At 40.2% G+C, this 18,312-nt stretch overlaps 2 protein-coding genes across 2 annotated transcripts; both read left to right on the top strand.

Annotated features, from left to right (window-relative positions):
* The first annotated feature begins 353 nt into the window (after positions 1 to 353).
* LOC122405949 (uncharacterized) lies at positions 354 to 4,346 on the top strand. Its single transcript, XM_043411037.1, has 4 exons — positions 354 to 1,012; positions 1,239 to 1,500; positions 3,059 to 3,319; positions 3,805 to 4,346. Exons 1-4 carry the CDS (start codon positions 737 to 739, stop codon positions 3,936 to 3,938), a joined length of 933 nt encoding a protein of 310 aa, XP_043266972.1. The 5' UTR covers positions 354 to 736; the 3' UTR covers positions 3,939 to 4,346.
* Positions 4,347 to 7,005: 2,659 nt separating this feature from the next.
* LOC122407366 (uncharacterized) lies at positions 7,006 to 18,312 on the top strand. The gene is made up of 9 exons (XM_043413531.1): positions 7,006 to 7,151; positions 8,131 to 8,945; positions 9,635 to 9,754; positions 9,849 to 10,135; positions 11,693 to 12,105; positions 15,857 to 16,014; positions 16,230 to 16,545; positions 16,640 to 16,833; positions 17,498 to 18,312. The coding sequence occupies exons 2-9, from the start codon at positions 8,255 to 8,257 to the stop codon at positions 17,875 to 17,877; spliced, it is 2,559 nt and encodes an 852-aa protein (XP_043269466.1). The 5' UTR covers positions 7,006 to 7,151; positions 8,131 to 8,254; the 3' UTR covers positions 17,878 to 18,312.

The following is an 18,312-nucleotide window of genomic DNA, read 5'->3' as shown; positions in this document are numbered from 1 at the left end:
AGTCGTACGAGAAGACTCCAGCTTCAAATTAACGAGACTCAAGCACTCCGATTGTAACGTTTTCAATGAGATAAGCGATGCCATTACTAATAATATGGAATCATTTTTTCTCAGTGTAACCTAAACAAACGTATGTGTCCCGACATATTTCTAAACACCGGACACATACAGATATAGATTTGACAACGCATGGAGCTGGAGTCTGCAGCAGCAGAGAGAAGAGCACAGTGTGCAATCTCCTCGCTCTTGCAGGACGAATCTAAGCCACATGGACCGTTACCCCCACCGACCTAAATCGTATCTCGTATATATGCTCAAGAGATCCTCTAAGCAAGATCAGTGAGCTCGTCGGCGTTCTCGTGTTTGTAATCTCTAATTTCGTGCTTATTTGCGTGCTTGCATGTGTCAACGATGTAATTCACGAATTCTTTTGATATTTCGTTGGCAGTCAAAGAATTTGCGTTTGTTACACACTCGACGAAGAGCTTGTGCACGGAAAATATAATTGTGCTATTTCCGATGGAATAACAGTTGAAATTTACCACACTACTCTGCACGAGCGTGAATGAACTTCGTTCAATGTGCCATCATCGATAATTTCGTAAACGAAGCAAGAAAGGGAAAAACCAATGTGATATCCATCAGAGTTTGAAACAATACTTCAAATGACGACTCAGTACAGTTAAATTAATGATTAATTTATACGTAAACGAACGCTTACATACGCAACGGCAAAATGCTGTTAACAACCTTCGACCGAGTGCGGGAAAGGTCACGTCATTGGGAACGTTCAATCGGTGCCGGTGCCAATGGTACGCTACTATGTAGAGTTGTTAAATGCAGCATCCTCATGTTCCTCCTGTTGGGACACTCTTCCTCACATATTCTCGACGAATCTTCGCCTAACGACTTCGTCGAACGTTGCCGGCGAGATTGCATCGTGAAAAAAAATGTTATCGTATGTGGGAAATACAGGGTGGTGCGGTGGCTCAACGAAGTCGTCAGGCAAAAGGTAGGACGATCGCTTCACTGTCGATTTCTTTCTTTCTTTGCTTCTTCGTCGATTTCAACAAAAATAACTTTGTCGACGGGGTCGTTGAACAGAAATATTCCGAAAAATTCACCTTGTTATAAGAAAATGTTTGGGCACATTGAAATTTTAATAATTTCACTGATCTCGTGATTTCTGATTATTAAATCGTTGTCTATCGTTTACTGACTGGTTTTCCTTGATTCAGGAGATAAGTTACGGACCCTTCAGGGTTATAAGGATACCGTCAACGAACACGGTTCCAATATTGCCCGAATTCCCGAAGCCTCGTGATCTCAAATTCGGAGTTGGCGAAACGCTCAAATTCGTTAGAGACATCGCCGAAGATGTGGTGACGAGACGTGCATTGGTGTATACGTACGATCAGCCGGTAGGCGCAAGAGCCCTCGCATCTGGCCCGATGATACTCGACGAGGACGAGATGCTTGATATGCAAAGAGGGAAACCAGGTCAGTTGAGTTCCAGTTCAGCTCGAGATCAAAAAAGCCACTAAAAGATGAAGGAGACTCAACGCACCTTCCATATCGACAAAAACGATTTAGTCCGTAGAGATAAATTCGTTGCTGATCTTTTTCAAACCAGAACCATCGCTCGCTGCTTAGGATCATTAAATCTCCTATGACGGAATGTTGTTTTTGTTCGTGCTCCAAGATTTGTAGATTTATTTTTTTTTCGATCCCTGTTAGCCGAGGATAACTCGAGAGACTTATTCGATATTACGATATTTGTTTTCTATACTATTCTTGAGCGAAGGGTAAAAAGTTTTTATTGGCTTTCATCATATTCTTATTATCTTCGGGGAGAACGTAACAGATTTACGCTCGCTTGCAGATGCTTCAAAAATATTTTTCTTGTAACGGAACGGAATGTACTTTTTTTTATCGGATAGCTACACCTACTTTGCTGGCAATTCTCTTTTGACAATTATTATATAAAACATTGGAGCTGTTGTCGAATGGAATGGCAAGTTCTTTGTGCACCAATTTCGTTTTCAGACTGCGAAGACACGTCGATAGTTCGTTGCTTTTTCATAATTTGTATAATAAGGGGGAGAGAAATTCGGTTACGAGTGCTTAGTTTATAGTGACTTCGTTATTATGAAAAAGTGTTTGCTGGAATGATTTAAATTGTTTTCTATGCCCAAATGGTCCATTGAGACTTTCTGAATTACTGAATTGTGTTGGACCCTTAAAATTATATAGAAGCATCGTTGTGAATCTTCAAATATCTGAAATCCCAAGGTGAAATAATTTTTTTTAGAAAAATGAAAAAAACTCTAATTGAAATATTAGCTTGGATCCTCGGAGTTGAAAAATAGTAACAGAAGTGTTGAAACGTTGTTTCGGTGCAATGTTTGCTTTTTAGGCTGAACAAATAATATTATAAAAGAATAAGCAGTCAGCTCGTGTAAAAGCTTTTTTACTTTTTTCGGATTTTTTTTTTGACCAACATTGCATACGTTTGTGAACTTTCCACCTTATGTTTATTCATATTTAAAGCATACTTTACATTTTTTTGAGCTCGGAGTCGTCGCTCATTATTGTGCCTGACAACTTTGCTGCCCTTTTCATATGGATAAATCCATGGTGAAAAGTTCGCAATTATGTGTTTATTCAGTCCGTCGGAAAACATTCCCAGATGAAGCGCCTTTACACGGAATAAATCTTTCGAAACAACAGGATCACCGACCATTAGATTCGAAGTAGAAAGCCTCAAATTCATGTTCTACTTTGTTCATCTCTTAATTAAGACCCTTCGAGAGCATCTACAAATCGAAGAAATTGTGGTGTTGACTTTAGTTTCGAATCGTTGAACATTCTAACGTTCATTTTTGTGATAATAAGTAGGAGCAGGCTATCGAGAGTGTTACATTCCAGGTCAGCAACACATTCAATCTTGTCGACGAGTTATAAACCGATTCCTCTCACTATAAAATCGAACCTTTTGGCTCGAATAGGGCGACAATAATGAACTGAATAAAAATAAGATTTTCTTCTTTTGACACAGATGACTGGCGCTTGTTCAAGAAGAAAAAGAACTTAATATTTCCGATCCTCATACTGTTGAACCTCGTGAAACTGAAGCTGTTATTACTGCCGATACTGCTCGGTGTGCATTTCATCAAGAAGCTCATAGTTATCGGTGGTCTTTTCCTACCATCCATCCTCAAGCATCTTAAGATCTGTAAAGTCCCGTATCAAATGCCGCACAATTATCCCTTTCACACTTGGGCTACAGCGGCTGAAACTCCTGTTGATTATCCGACGGGTAAGCATTCATTTACCAGAAACATTTAACAATTCAACGATTAATTCCACTGAATAATGAATTTACTTATTTTTTCCATTTTTATCAATTTCATGCTTAAAAATAAACAATTATTTGTTTATTGTTATGAAAATGTATGAGCTTCAAGAAATTACTTTGTCCCCTTAATCCAATCGCAATCTCATACGATCGAGACTCTGAGGTGTGAAATAATATCTGAGCTGGGACTGAATACTTTTTCATGCCCTGAATCCTTGTTTAATTGACGTTCCTCATCGAGTATACTTCGCGTTTAGCGACACAAGCTTTTATGATTCTTTTCCATGGTTACTTATATATGCATTTATTCTTCAGAACGAAGGAGATTTTTTATCAAGTAATTTTGTCAAATACGTCCTAGAAAAATGATTTTAATTGACATTTCATTGTAACGATCATTTGGTTGTTTAATTTGCGAATTTTGAAATATTTTATTACGATTTCAGGATACGCGCAAGACGAGCCACCAGGATGGGGTCACAGGAACGACCTCGTGGCTGGTTTGGGCTACGGCGGGGCAGGATATCACGGTTATGGACCCTATTCAGCTTATTACGGAAATCACAGACAACGGCGGTGATGAATCAATTCGAGAAAACCGCTGCTCAATATTAACTACGGAAATAATGGTTGGAAATGGCTTTACTGCTTTGCGCAGTGTCGAATATTTCGCCTTTGAAAAACTCGGGTCGACGGTTTATATGGTGCGAATAAAAGGACGGAAAAGTGGTCTGGGGGAATTTGAATCTCGATGCTTCATTGATCGTTATTTATTGCCTGGAATCCATCCTGGCTCCCTATCAGTTCGTTACTTTGCTCATTAAGATTAGAACTATAGAATATTGGAGATATTCGAATGATGTTTTTGACGAAAAAATGGTTTTGTAAAGAAAAAAAGATAAAGTCGATTCGAAATGGCGAAAGTGGGTGAATTGAGGAAAAAATGTTTAGAAAAAAACTCAGAAAATATTTCAATGAAAAGATTTCAATTTTTTCTTTCAAAAATTTACCTCAATGATCATTTATCGATTCGAAATTGGTCGACGAAAACGAATGTGATTGAAGAATTCGAGGTTTCAGAACTAAAGAAAATGTTTCTGCCAACGTGAACGCAACGAAACCGTTTCTTTCACGATTTCCGAGAATTCGTTCGATACCTTCTGACTCACTTCTCCAGCATTTGTCGCAAAATTTGGATACACGATCATTGGATTATTGAAAACACACGCGTCAAGAGAGGAGAACGAAATTCGGGGGACTCTACGAGGAAATGACCTCCTTTGCCACACGAGGGAGCAAACAGGTAGTGTTTCTCCCTCAAGGTCGACAAGGATTATTGAGAACGCCCACCGCAAGTCCATTGGCCTCGTGGCACCACTGACCCACTGACAGATTTGGATGGGTGCCACCGGCGTGTGCGTCCATGTATCGGCTCTATGGATACTGAGCACGTACGCACCTTTTCAACTCATAACGAATCATCTGCTTCAAAGAATGTTTACTCGTTCAAATCGCTCGAGCAACACTCATTTTTTCTCAACTATACAGTTTGATGAAAAAAAATGGTTTGAAAAGATCAGAATTCGAAAATGATCATTCTCGTCAGTAGCAAAAATTCGGTAGCTCATGTTTCCTCGTTAATAACCGATTTGTGCAAGTACCAATGAATTCGTTCCGAACATTCCATCAATAAGTTCAACATACAACAATAAGCGAGACGTCTGGAAGGCAGTGTCTGTCTCCAGTGCTCTCCGCAGAAGCCAGAATCTCTCCACAGATCTTCAAAATAATCGAAAACACTTCGAAAAACTTTTTCATCGTTAAAAGTTTTTAAAACATTTTCCGTCTTCTTGATAAGCCTGTAATGAAAGAGAAGAAACCTCATGATGAAAAGTTGGAACTCATTTAATGTAGGAGTCAATGTCTACTTTTTTTTAGCTTCGTTTTTTGTTCAGCAGTTCATTATTGAACGAAATTATCGGTTTCCTATCAACAATAACATTGTAAGAACGTCATACTTCCGAAAATGACAAGCAGTTCCTGGAAGTTGTTGCAGGAGCAATAGTGGATTTCAAGTCGATACTCGATGATTATTGTTTTGCAATGAGAAATGTGCGAAGAGGTTGGAACACTGATATTATACATTATTTCTTCTTCACAATAACCGTACGATATTTGGGAGGTAACAATGTTTGCTGAGTTACCGACTGCCTGATGGCGTCGTTCGATTCGTTTCCTTCGTCATCGTTTCTCGGTCTCTTTGTGCCTGGCTCTCGTTTGGGCTTCTCCGCGTTCCTTCGTTCCGGTTGTTCGTTAATAACGATAATCAAACATTAAATCCGGACGTACGATATAATCGAAAAGTAAAATGTTCGACACGCCAACCTGAGTTCGATCTGCCAGCAAAGTGCACCGGTCAACTCGACCGTTACGTTATGCGAGGGAACGAAAAAAGTCACATTAACGTAACGGAACTTTGTCCATATATCGGCGAATACACGCAACTATAATTCACCTTTTTTCAAGTTATGTTTATGTGACAAAGAGAATCGGAGATTCAGTTATGACGGTTCCAGAAACTACGCGGAATGTGCGATTTGTGCACTTTAAGGGTCGATTTGGAGCATGGCGATCAATCGTCGGTAGAATTGCACAGAAGCTCAATTCCGATTGAACGAAAAAAATCGGTCAGGGGAAACAACGCCCGCGTCGCGAGGACTCGGCACTCTCGCCTTTTACTCCGAAATTTCTTGTCAGATCCGCTCGAGCCAATCCGTCATTGAATTTGAGCTGCATGAACAATTTTTCAGAAAAACATCCTTTTGGCAATGTAACGAAGGAACGTGTTACTCCAAAGATCGTTTGAGATCCACATTTCCATCATTTACGACCATTTCACGCTTCGCCGAACTGATGATTTGTATGTTTATGTTTTGTACGATCCGTGAACAAAGAGGAATTTATACCTAAAAAGGAAATACCAAAACTCGAGTGCTGGCGCATAAAAATTTATTATTTAACGATCGAACGGTTATTCATCGGTCGGCAGTGTATCTCCGTGCGGCAAAACCCAAAGTACTTTAACTTCAAGCACCAAGTGTCATTTTTTGTGTGTGTCATGGAGTAAGATTTTTCCGACTGACAGCGAGAACTTTTTCCTCAAATTTTATGCATCTGTGCTGCAGACTCAGGCTCGTTTGTCCACATCCGGTGAAAATTCCAATGGGCCTTCTTATTGATGGAGTATTTTCGATAAAAATAATCGATAAAAAGAGGAAAATTTACTGCTCGGGACGACGAAAACACGGAACCACGAAATTTGAGAAAGAGCGGCGGTGCTTCAAGCGGTGGAAAGATTTTTAGGCGATGGGTTAACGCACAGCCGAGAAAATGAAAAAGGAAGGAGAATCGACGGTGAATTTTGTGCGCTGTATCATCGATGTGTATACGCATATTTATATCTATACCGTGTAGGTACGAATGGACGCGAGGTAAGCAGCAAGAAGAAGCGACGGACGAATGGCCGGGTAACCCAGATCGGTTAGTCCCGCCGATTCTCCGGCTCTGCTCGCCAGTACCGTGTCGTCCGTCGAACACACTCGACACTAAAACGAAACGAGTTCCTAGTCCACGAGAATATTCTTATTTTCTAATATTCCCTGAGCAAAAACGAAGTTTCAATTATTTTTCGTCAATCCAGTTTTACCGGTGCTGTTTATTATTTTTTATTTTACGTGGACCGCAATTGAAGGACGTGATCTTGACTGAATGAACGTCCTGCCGTGCTTAACGAGTAAGTTCGTAATTTAAATTGCCCACTTGCCGAAAGGGAGCTGTAAAAATCGGTTCATTTAAACGAGCTCAATTTTCCGTGATGTCCAAATTGAAGATACTTCGAGATTCTTGAAAATACGGATTGCTCTTGGCAGAAACTACTCCAGCTCTGGGTCACTTGAATCAAGGTTTTTAATTCCTCCGAGTAGCATGTACTCGTATAATGACGATGCAAAGCATGCTTTTCCGTAACCGCGATTATCAGGTTCAAGGAATCGAAACTTATTCGAGACTGTCCATACTCCAAAGTACATTCACCCGGTCAGCGAATGGGCTCGCCGTTGAGTCTTCGAGCAGCATACGTTTAATTATGCTTCGTGTAAGTTCGTGAAATTTGGAGACTAACTCATGTAAATAAACCTGGTCGAAGGTCTCGTTCGAGTTTCTTAATTCGAAACTGAACAGAGAGCCCCCCGTTGAGCTGCTGTGCCGAATTCACTGAGCCGACCAGTGGCCCATAAAGGAGAGTGAAGATCGACTCGATGGGCCAGATCCGCCCTCGACTATCCAGGTTAATTTTTGTCTCAGACTACGCGTAAGGAGTTCTCACATGATCCAAGCATCGCAGCAGGTTGTCTTGATTTCACATAGTTTTTACCATTTCTATGTGAATTATTGATGGGTTCTATTCAGGTTGGTTTCAACGGGTCTGTAGTCGATGAACACACTCAGGTCCGTCATAATGAGCGAACCTCGGTGTCGAGGTGACATCATGGCACGCTAAGAACTCGGAACGAGCGTTAGAAGCTCGTTCTATTTAGACGTATGAGCCGTTAGGCACTTTCTCGAATTCTGTTAACATCGAAACAAGTTTTAAAGGCCTTCCACGCGATTTTGATAGCCCCGCAATCAACGGGATTATGGATATGATATTATACGCTTCATTTGAGTAAAAATGTAATCGGGAAAATAATGGTGGATTCATTTTTCTATTGCAGGTCGCAGAAGTCATCCAGCCAAGGTTACGATGCAGATGTTGTATCGCTTGTAACACCTGCGGTGACAAGGGTTGAGTGGCTCGTTAAAAGCTGGGTGAAAGGAACGGAGATAGCCAGCAAGAGAATGGCCCATTGGGTAGCGACAAAAAGTCGATGGACAACGCTAGCCTTCGTGTTTGTTACACTCGCGTGTCTGCTTGGCGTGTCCTTCGGGGTCAAGGTCAGCGAAAGGTCGTTGGACGTTACGGAAGAAGTGACTGAGAATTCTGAAAACAATGAAATCCATTACGATGACCCTCGAGATGAGGAGGCTGAACAATCCTCTTTTGCGACTCAGATCCCTGACATGGTTGATCCGGGAATCGAAAACCCTCAGACTCACCCCCATTCGATGGACGATAAACCTACGAAACTCGATCTAGATATCAGCGACATGATTCATACCGATCGCAAAAATCTTCACGACGCTGAGGCAGAAAGACTCGGAAATCTGTCGAGCGAAAGTCATCCCAGCCACACTCTGGACCGAATGGATCAAGTAGACGAGTGCAGCGGTGGAGTTTCAATGGCCTGTCTCAAAGAGTGTCTCTCTGATATTTTGGAAAATATGGATAACTTTGATGCCATTAATCTTACCGAGTCACTTCAAATAGTGAAAACTAAAAACGCCACTGATCCTATCCGGGATTTTAGAGTTAATTTAGGAAAATATGATATTTTAGATAAAGTTCACAGGTTCGCTAAAAATCATGTGCTGAGAATTAGCATGCCAAATGAACTCGTGACTTATCGCCAAGCGCGAACTTTCTTCGGAGGTGAGCGTTCTTTTTGATTTTCTATCGCTTTTACTGACTTTCATTATTTTAGCACGTGGCTCTTTCTATAGTCGCTTTATTCGCTTGAAACTTGCTATGCTGAATTATAATTCGCTGAATTTATAAAGCCTATGAATATTCTCCAAGGATTTTGGGTTGCTCGGAAATACCATTCGCTGAAAACACAATTTTAAACTACTGATAAAATCGAATCTATCGTATTTTTAAATCTAAATCCTTTCTGCTGGAGCTTCCATTCCACGAACCGACGCATACGCCGAATGCCTTCACTCAAAAATATCTCTACGCAAATTGTAATTGCTGCTTGGAATGAATGACATGAATTCATTGCTAATCTAGTATCTGCCTGGAACGAGGGTATCGATTATTTATTTTTTCTCTCTAAACTCGATACTTTTTAGCTCGGGGTTCAAAGCTAGTTAAACCTTTCAGCTGATATACTGGAATTATTTCACAGAAAACTTCACCGGAGAGCGTGCCAAAACGCTTTCTCGTAGGGCAGTCGCATAGAGAGATTAGTGGAACACGAAGGCGATATCTAAGACAGCAGAGCGCATGGCTTTTATGGACTAACCGCAGAGCTTTAATGGCGCTGGTACTTTTGCTTTCAGCTACTACTGTAGATGGAAAAAACACGTTTTTAACAGGCTTCGGACTTGGTTTTCTAGCATTTGGTCTCAAGAAGCTGTTGATACCATTAGTGATTGGCGCCAAGTTGGTAAAGAGTGTCCTTCTTGCGCTCCTCCTGCCCAGTCTCATTGGCAGTCTCGGTAAAATCGTCGGAAAAGGTAAGAAGATTTTTCGATAATCGTCGATACTTCTTTCACTAGTTTTGAACTTTTTTGTCTCTTTCCTCGAATCGTATATCGTACATGTTTCCAGGGCTATCGTCATTTGCTCAAACTTCACAAGGCGCTACAGCTCAGCCTGAAGAAAACTTTGAGTTCAAGGACAATTCCGATTTGTACAGCGAGGATTATATGACGCGACAACCATTAGGGACTCTACCAGCTTCCGCTATGTATGACGAGAGTATGCTCACAAAAAAACCGGAAATAGCTTCGAGATACTCGTTCGTCGATCCTCGGCTTCCCAATGTCAATTTCTATTCCGATCGTTATTACACAAGGCACGTAGCATCTGGACTCCCCAAAAAGCAAGATTTCAAGGTAAGAATCAGACTCGTTCTCACCAAGCGCGATTCAAATGATTATTATGAACCAATTCTCACGACTATACAAATGAGTCGAATCGACGTCCTCTTGACCTCCAGATATTACAGAACAGCATTAGATTCCAGCAATTCGATTGAGATCCCGCTGGAATGTGTTGGATATTCAATTCCATGAATTTCAGGAGCTCTCCTGAATTCCTGTGGTATTCTGAAAATGTGTATTGAAAAATGATCTCCAACGTGCGCATATTTTATTAAGAATATTTCCAGTTATACATCCAAGTAGATTACAATATCGCATGATCAATAATAATAAATCCGATAATATTCAATCGTCTTAAGGGTGTGGTAATGCCTATTCAATGAAAAAAGGTTCAATTTTAAGAATTTTTTTAGACACTACGGGTAATCGCAAATCAATTTTATTGATTTCGACGTCATATTACCAGAATTTCATGAACAATATTACCGGAATTTCTAAAACCCGAACGACAATAATTAAGTCGATGGTAGCAAATCTTCAGAGGCACTTCAGAAAAAAGTTGTCCATCAGTGAACAGTATAAGTAGAAATCTACTCGACCGTTCTATTTGAAATTTGGCATGTTAATTCCTTACACAATTGACCAGGTACCTACGAAAGGATTTTTTTTCGATTTTTTGCATTTTTTGTGAGACTTAGAAGTGATAACACTGCTGATTTTCGCCTAAAAGATGAGCCTATTTGTTATTGTAAAATTGATAATTATGAAAAATTGGAAAAAACCTCTCGCACATACCTGGTCAATTGTGTGAGGAAGTAACATGCTAAATTTCGAAAGGATCGGTCGAGTAGATTTCGGTTTACACTGTTCATCGGTAGACAACTTTTTTCCGAACTATCTCTGCTACCCTCGAGTTAACTATTGATATTCAACTTTTAAAAATCCAGGACATTTTGACTATATATTGTATTATGATATCACAATCATAAAAATAGATTTGTATTATCTGTAGCGTCTAAAAAAATTATTAAAATTTTTTTCACCGAATTGACCCCTTAACCATTTTTTCACGCACACTTAATTTGGTGTTTTTTCCATCACTTTTTTCACATTTCTTCACGTTTTATACCACCGCATGCACTCTGTTTGTAAATATACTTTATTTCAAATTTATATTCACGATGAAACGACGAAAAATGGGGTCAACAAAAATCCTCTATCCTGGCGGGAATTCTGTCGTAGAATTTTGATAAAATGTTAACTTTTCGTTATAACACTGAGAATGACACAGCTCGAGGGTAACTGTACCGTACTTTTTGCAAGACTTTTCGAGAATTTTACTGAATAATAAATTCCATAATTAATAAGTTTATCGATGCTTTAATTTTTTTTTTTTTTTTTTTTTTTTTTTTTTTTTTTTTTTATTTGAATTCAGTGAGTAACAGCTGGGATAGCTTCGTTGATCTCACAAATTTCACGTGAAAGTTTCAAATTCTATAAACCCAATGCTCTCAATTTCGTTATTGTCGTTACCACTAGAAACTACAAAAACTGTTTTTTCCCTAAAAGGTTTTCCACGAAATCCCAACGAGTTCTCTGCTGCTGACGAACTACGATCCATTTTATTCGCCATTATTGTCGCGTCTGGATGCTGTTTTTTCGAGGTTGGGACACACAACGGAAGGTTGTCGAGAATTTGCAGTTTGCGCGATGTATCGAAGTCCGGCGCGTTACGCACCGTATTCGAATCTCGTCTCAGCACAGTTGTCGAGGGAATTGAACGAGCTCCGACGGCCAAGCAGCGATAATCCCGATGTTTTGCGCTTCTTCAGATACATGAAGGCCGCCAAAGACGGACAGGATGGCGTGAGGTGCGAGAACATTTATTCCTCTTGCGAAGTGGCACGAGACGATCCGAGTCTCCGACAGAACCAAGCGATGTTGGCGACCTATCAGGACATTGACAAACTGGTGCAAGCGCGAAAATTATGAATATGATATAACACACGCGTTACTACGATTTAAAAAAACGGACGAAACGAGGTACGAAAAAGCGCGTTATTTCAATCGAGAACTAATTTGATGCGCCTCGGGAAAATTATGCTCACTCAACCGCAAGTTCCGCGAGGCTCATCGACTTTGTTCGTTGTTAGAATTCTTCTACAAACTGTGGGAAACTCATTCCTTCGTTCACATATTTTTAACGTCAAGCTGAATCGAGTAACCACCACAGAAATGATCCTGTAGAATTCTCATACTTTTGTATGAAAATTTAATCCGTAAAACCGCTCAATAATGGCAACGATAATTTGTGACATGTCATTCATTCAGACTTCCTTAATATCGAGCATGAAAAAGAAACCATAATTGAAGACTCTGACATATCAAGATCAATCTCGGAACTTGAGCTCCACCGTGCGTACGCTGGGAATCATTTGGAACTCACTTTTTAATTGTATTACACTACGCGAAGAAATTGAACGTGAGTTAAACATGCTTTCAAGAAAATGCTGCATGTTTGCAGCTCGTTGCTTGATGTCTGATGCGAATGAATATCACTGGGCGAATGTGTCAATGTGCAGTGTGTGCGTATGTACGTATGAGTGTTTACGGAAAGCATAGATACCTGAAGAAGGGATGGAAAAATATTTCGTTCAATGATTTGACAACTCGATTAATCGAGCCCTTGTGTTTCTTCTTTCGGTATCTAATTCACCTTTCAAGAAATTCAGTCACGTTTTTTCTGTTGATTATTGTTTATTTATTTATTTCTTTATTTATTTATTGTCTATCGAATACGTGATATTCCGATATCGAAACAGCAGAGATCGTTTTAGGAGTGAGGAACTCATGGTGAATTGACAAAGAAACAAGGAATTCCAAAAATAACAGATTTTAACCCCCTCCTGTGTGATTGACACTTGACAATCGGATCCTCTTGACAGTTGATCTTGAATAAAAAAATTTTCGAGTTTCCATACAACGCGAACTGTACTCTGGGATCGTTTTCTTGTGTCTTCCTTCCTAAACGTAATAATCGTGGGAGTCTATATAAAAAAGCAACGAAAAACAAATTTGACACTTGTATAAATAATAAAAAAAATGGATTAATTGTATTCGTTTGACTCAGAAGGCTTGATATATTCGAAAATTTACCATTCCGATTGAATTTTTGTCTGACTGGCGACCCTTTTCAAGAGAATCAAACAATAAAAATGAATTACTGGACTCGGTAGGTGAATTTAATGATTTTTTTTTTGAATTTGAGAATGCGAAACGAGACGAGCTTCATTTTTATCGAAAGTAAAGTAACTGACGAGTTTCTCCGTGTCTTGTTGACACTTTTCCAACGGAGAGGCTCCTCCACAGTTCGACTCTGGTTCAACGCGACGAGGGAACCACGAGTAAGATATACCCTGGCCGATATCAACGAGTATAATCTAAACAAATGTTTGCCTCCCAGCGCAAATCCGAGTGAAAGTATTTGAACAAAACGCTGAAGGTATTTAGCATCAACCGGATTCACCTTGTTGGGCGTTGTCGGTGCGATTGAAAAGAGTGGCGCTGGGACTTTTCCTCTCAGCTCTCTACCGCAGACACGCGTCTGAATCTATTTACTTAGCAAACGAAGAGGACACGCGTCTCCAAGCGCGAAACTGTACCAACATCGCTTCTTCTGTTGCGGATCTGAAAGAGCCAAAGTGGACGAGACGGAAGATTAACTTTCATAACCCTTTGTGGTCAGGTAGAAAACCCAATTCGTGGAACGATGACGCACACAACGTTCCGGTGTAACCGCAGAATTCCCAGTGACGCGTCCAAACGCAGGTCACACTCTCTTTAACGACTTCGCTGAACTTACCCTCACTCCGTCACACGAGTTTGCAGGGAGGCTTAAAAATCCCAAGTTCCGGTACCGTATCCTATGCGTGGATCACTTTCACTCTCGATTTTTCGACAATTGCAGAGACCTTCTGTCTTTCTCCGCTTCTTCTTCGCTCCCATCGCCACTGCACCGTTGCTCCACTAACAACGTTTCGTAACAACAAACCCACACGGATCTTTCACTCTGCTTCGCAGTTCATCTCGTAACAGAGCTCCCCCATATAAACCCAGCTCGTGAAAATACATCCCACATACATGACTGAGTTACCGATCGGGCTGGACGTGGAGTTTTTTCAGTCAGCAAAATCCACTTTTCTGCGTATATTCAAATCTCATTTTCTAAAGAAGGCATTCTAGTCGAACAGTTTTTCGTCTTAAAGGTAAGTAACAAAATTTAAAAATCACGAAAAAAATTGTGCATGAATGTGACAAGAGAATAAAATTGTCAGCAGTGTTTCGTTGAACAATTTAAAAATGTCACAGCCTCCGAAAAATAAATCTTCGAATGCATTTCCATTCGCTTTCAAAGCAACGTGCTCAGAAGATTTTTGGGGCTATTTATAAATAAATGTATGCAAATTCAAAAAGGACACAATTTAGAGTATTTTTGTTTTGTGGAAAACGTTGGATTCTGGGACTAGAATTTCATTACGATTCAGTATAGAAATAGCTTGTGATAGGCGTCGTTGTGAATCGAAATTTCCGGAAACCCGACTACACGGATTCACTTTTAGTTTATTCAAGTTCTGAGTTATTTCAATTTCACTTGCACTGTGAATAGCCCTGCGAAAACATAGTCACGTGGAATAGTTTACCGTCGGATGGTCAACCTGAGGAAAAACGAGTTTCTCAAGTGAACAAACGAAGTACGGTACACTCCGCCATCATTCACAATTGCATTGTCACGTACTTGGATCTCTTTATAAAGAATCGGGAGCGATAAGGTTCTCCAACCAATTTTAAAGCGTGTAAAAGCGGACCCCTTACGACGTGCCGAGACTATGCTTCGCCGGTTAATCCCCCCATTGGCCCGTGGAAGCTAACGGCATTTCGTGGCCATCGCGCGTACGCTGATGCTGTCAGGTAGTGTGTCGGAACAACGCATGAGCGCCGCGTCTTGAGCAAGTATTTTGAGTTTGTTGTTGATTCGAGTGCTTTTTAAATTGCAAAATTCACGAAAAAACAAATAGTTTGATGGTTTGTAACTTGCTTTTGCACGGATTATGAATTTCTGACGATTCACGGTAAGATCAACTTAATTTTTTATAAACATTGCAACAAAGACGATTTCTTGTAAACACGAGCACAGATGCAAAAATTCATGAAAATAAAACGTTAAACAAAATGAGACTTGCTGCTTTGACTCGCGAAGTACTTTGTGCTTAATTGCAACACTGATAAAATTCGATTCCCATAAATATTCATGGTCGTTCGGAGATGTTAGCGACCAGGAGGCTCAATAAGCAAACCAAACCTGACAGAGCTCAATTTAATTTTTAAATAAACGGCTTGTCAAAGTTTTATGGATACAAGAGTGAAGAAATGGGGATCACACGAAACACCCTGGACATTTTTCAAAACGCGTTATTCTATACTTTCTGCTTCGATTTATTTGTGACACTTTTGCATGGGGAAACCACGTGGACGTAAAACGATGTGTTGTTGCTACTCACGTGAATTCAAACGAATGCATTTTTGGTGCGGTAAAAATAGAAAAATTTTTGAAAGATAAGTCAAAAGCGTCGACACGAAAAAATGAATTTTGTAACTATACTTCGTCCCCGTGGGTAAAAACGTTGTTGAATATTTCAGTAAATTGATAAAAATCTTTTTTGTTTTACAAATCAGGTTACCGGCGGTCTTTCACCCAGAGAAGATGGTGAACAACGTGGTAGGATTATTAATAGGGGCTTTGGCACTGTCGATAACGTTACCGACTGCTCAAGGTCAAGCGAACGACCGAGTTACCTTCGAGGATTCCCCGACCGAGGAGCGTGGAGAAAAAGGTACGCGAGACTCGTTCTTCCATCGTCACCTTCTTCCTGACTGTCGGTCAATGCTAAGCTCTTTTCTATCTCTGGAAAGGGCGGAACTTTTGCTATGTAGAAAATTCACGTCATCGATTTACCGTTCGGTTTTTATCGATCGGAAGCACAGCAAAATTGGCACTTTGAATAATGACGAGCACTCGTGACTATTTTATTGTTGTGTTTCGTTTCAGACGGTGGCCAAACACCTTTTGACACCAACTCCGAAACTAACAACGTGAGAAATCGGACTCGAGAGGGCAAGGATCTCTTCGACTGGATCGGCCTCGGTACAGGTCATCACGTTGATCCTTATCTGGCCAAAATTAATCAGGCTTGTTTGGGTGGTGACTTCGCCGAATGTTTCAAATCCAGAGCACTGAACTCCTTTTCCCAATTTTTCGATCAATCCGAATACAGTGTGAACGACAATGTTAGAGTTGTAAGAATGCCTAGAGACGTTGTGCAGGAAGTGAATCGTCAGCCGTACGAGTACACTGGAACGCCCAGGTAATAAAAAGAATGCTAATTTCGAGACGTTCCTTCTTCGTTATATTTTCGACGATCTTTCGACAACATACTTTGAAATTTTTCCCCATCGCAGATCGGGGGATACGGAATGGGATCAGCTGGTGCAATTCGCAGTAAGGAAAGCCGAGAAGTTCGTCAAAACTGCGGCGTTCGAAGTCGAAGTTCCGTCCTGGGCTAGTGGCGAACACGATGAATACTCACCCAGATTTTTGGATGAAATTGCGGACGAGATCGATACTTTGGAAAACAAAAAAGATACTTTATTCTGTAAGTATTAAGACGAATCTACCAGAAATTTTTGCCCAACGAACTTGAGAGATCTATTGATGTGATTATTCGACTATCAATCGTCTAAAAACGTCTGACCAAAATGAGATTCCCCATTTTCATCATAGACTCTCTTGAATTTTTCACCTATTAAGGTAGGGATTTCATGAACGTCGGAACTAGAAAACCGCCGATTTTTTTTATCTGACTCTTTCGTTACTTGTTTACCTGACTATCTAACGACGCTGAAGTTTGCAACGTTGGAGGTCAACGAAATGAAGGAAAAAAGTATTTGTAATTCATCAATTTTTTATTGCACGGAGTATCGGTGCAGGTTGAAAAACTACTAGTTCGGCGGGGAAATTGGAGAGTTACTGGAATTATTGGAAGATTTTTTTAGATCATTTCGTTGGAGTCCAACGTTGCAAACTTCAGCGCCATACTTGTTTATCGTATCCTATTATTTCGTTTATCTGTCGCTACATTTATTTGTTGAAATATTGAGCATCCATCGAAAAAGAATATCCTGTCAGAAGCAACAATTTTCTTGCTCGAATCCGGACTTGCGCAATGATCCCAAATTATTTTTCAACGCATACATCAAACTTTGTTCCCTTGTGTTCTTTTGGCATTATAATTGTATCACAATTCGATCGTTCCCCAGCTCGAAACCGGTTGAAGCGTTTGTTCATCCCAATGCTGATTGTCCTGAAGCTGTTCAAGTTGAAGCTTCTGTTATTCTTGCCCCTGATACTTGGGCTCGCATCGTTCAAAAAGTTCCTCGGTTTCATGGCAATCGTGATCCCAGGCCTGATCGGTTTTTTCAAATTCTTCAAGCCAATGCTACAGAATTATCAGCCACCGATTTACAGCCAAAGTGGCATCGGTTTTCCACATTACAAGGAGAGCTCGCTAAATCACGGATACCCCATCGAGCATTCCTCTTACCACGAGAATCCGGGTGGATATCATAACACGTATCAGGGTGACTCGTTCGGGCAGGATATCGCGTATCAGGGATATAGAACGTATCAGAACTCGTAAAGTTAACTCAACCGGACGAACGAACATGTTAATTTTGATGTTTACGAGAAATGTACATTGGAAAGCGTCTGATGAACGCGTGTGAAAGCCAGTGAATGTTACAACGTTACAACAGACTGAAATTTATTATTTATACGATACAATATTCCGGTTAAGCTCAACGAACTGTTTTTTCCGTTTGACTACGCAGTAACTGCATTAGTTGGTGTACATAATACAAAGTGAGAAATTGTGAAATGTATAACACGTGTGCCGTATGTTTTTCATTGTTTGTTTTTTGTACTCGCTTATTTATGTATAGAATTAAGACTTTGATGTTTACATGTAAATGTGAATTATAAAGGAGTACAACGTAAGTGTATCAAAATTTGTTGTATCGGAGTGAAACAAAGTGAAGAGTTTGGGACTTTCACTACTGGATCTTCAATCGTTGAT

Source organism: Venturia canescens, chromosome 2 (assembly GCF_019457755.1).
Source record: "Venturia canescens isolate UGA chromosome 2, ASM1945775v1, whole genome shotgun sequence".
NCBI classification, from domain to species: Eukaryota; Metazoa; Arthropoda; class Insecta; order Hymenoptera; family Ichneumonidae; genus Venturia; species Venturia canescens.
This window is presented reverse-complemented; position numbering and strand designations above follow the sequence as displayed.